Here is a 1,423-nt window from a genome sequence, read left to right as displayed (position 1 = left end):
TTGAGTACAAAATATTTCACCTTGAGTTCAAATTCTAGAGGGAACCTTGACTACTTGTGTTACCTTAACCAGTTGTGTTACCTTAGGCACATCAAGTATCTCTCACTTTTAATTTGTTCATGTGTCTGAACTTCATGGGACTCAACTTGAAAGCATCCATCAACTACAAGGTCTTTTTAAATGTGAAAAGTGTTATATGTGATAGTAGAGAAATAGTGGCAACTTTGCTGACTTTCTGTTATACTTTTAAGCAGAAATTTGCCATGGGTGACAAGGGAGGAGACAACCACTCAGAAGTGACTGACTTCATTCTTGTAGGCATCAGGGTCCGTCCAGAGCTCCACAGTCTCCTCTTCCTACTATTCCTGGTTGTTTATGGGATGGTCCTCCTGGGGAACCTTAGCATGATTGGCATCATTGTGACCGACCCCCGGCTGAACACACCAATGTATTTCTTCCTAGGCAATCTTTCCATCATTGACCTTTCCTACTCCACTGTTATTGTACCCAAAGCCATGGTCAACATCCTGTCTCAGAAAAAGACCATCTCCTTTGCAGGCTGTGTGGCTCAGCTATTTCTTTATGCGCTTTTCATGGTCACAGAGGCCTTTGTCCTGGCAGCCATGGCCTATGACCGCTTCATCGCCATCTGCAACCCGCTCCTCTACACTATCCGCATGTCAAGAAGCCTCTGTATCCAGTTGGTGGCTGGCTCCTATCTCTGCGGCTGGGTCAGCTCCATCCTTCAAATCAGTGTAACCTTCTCAATGTCTTTCTGTGCTTCCCGAGTCATTGATCACTTCTACTGTGATTCAAACCCAATTGAGAAGATCTCCTGTTCCAATATCTTTATGAATAAGATGGTGTCATTTAGTCTGGCTGTCCTCATTATTTTGCCCACGATAGTTGTTATTGTGGTATCGTATATGTATATTGTGTCTGCAGTTTTAAAAATCCGCTCCAGTGAAGGGAGGAAGAAAGCCTTCTCCACCTGCAGCTCCCACCTGGGGGTTGTAAGTTTGCTCTATGGGACAGTCTCCTTTGTCTATCTCACACCTCCAAGTAACCCTGAACTTCGTAAAGTGGCTTCAGTATGTTACATTTTGTTCACACCTATGCTGAACCCTTTAATCTACTCTCTAAGAAATAAGGATGTTAAAGATGCCATGAAAAAAGTCCTATGGAAGAAAAAAGTTTTACTTTAAATCTGTTTTTACTTGTTTTACTGTTTCCTGTACCAATTTGTCTACCTGATCTTCTAGATTCAGGAATTCTAAAGCACAGGTTTATTTAAAAAATAATTCTGTTCCACTGATCTATTTGTCTGTTTTTCTGTCAGGATCATACTGTCTTGATGATCACAGTTTTGTAGTACAGTTTGAAATCTGGCATTGTGATGCCCCGGCTCTGGTTTTCTCTTTCA

The 1,423-nt window shown here is 42.0% G+C and overlaps 1 protein-coding gene across 1 annotated transcript; it reads left to right on the top strand.

The window, feature by feature from the left end:
- Nucleotides 1-263: 263 nt before the first annotated feature.
- LOC112911280 (olfactory receptor 9K2-like) lies at nucleotides 264-1,205 on the top strand. The gene has a single exon (XM_025987741.1). The coding sequence runs from the start codon at nucleotides 264-266 to the stop codon at nucleotides 1,203-1,205; it is 942 nt and encodes a 313-aa protein (XP_025843526.1).
- Nucleotides 1,206-1,423: the final 218 nt, after the last annotated feature.

The sequence above is a fragment of the Vulpes vulpes genome, chromosome 8, assembly GCF_048418805.1.
Source record: "Vulpes vulpes isolate BD-2025 chromosome 8, VulVul3, whole genome shotgun sequence".
Classification (NCBI taxonomy): Eukaryota; Metazoa; Chordata; class Mammalia; order Carnivora; family Canidae; genus Vulpes; species Vulpes vulpes.
This window is presented reverse-complemented; position numbering and strand designations above follow the sequence as displayed.

What these genes read in the sequence shown, in the direction of transcription:
- LOC112911280 (XM_025987741.1), top strand. Translation starts at nt 264, where the DNA reads ATGGGTGACAAGGGAGGAGACAACCACTCAGAAGTGACTGACTTCATT.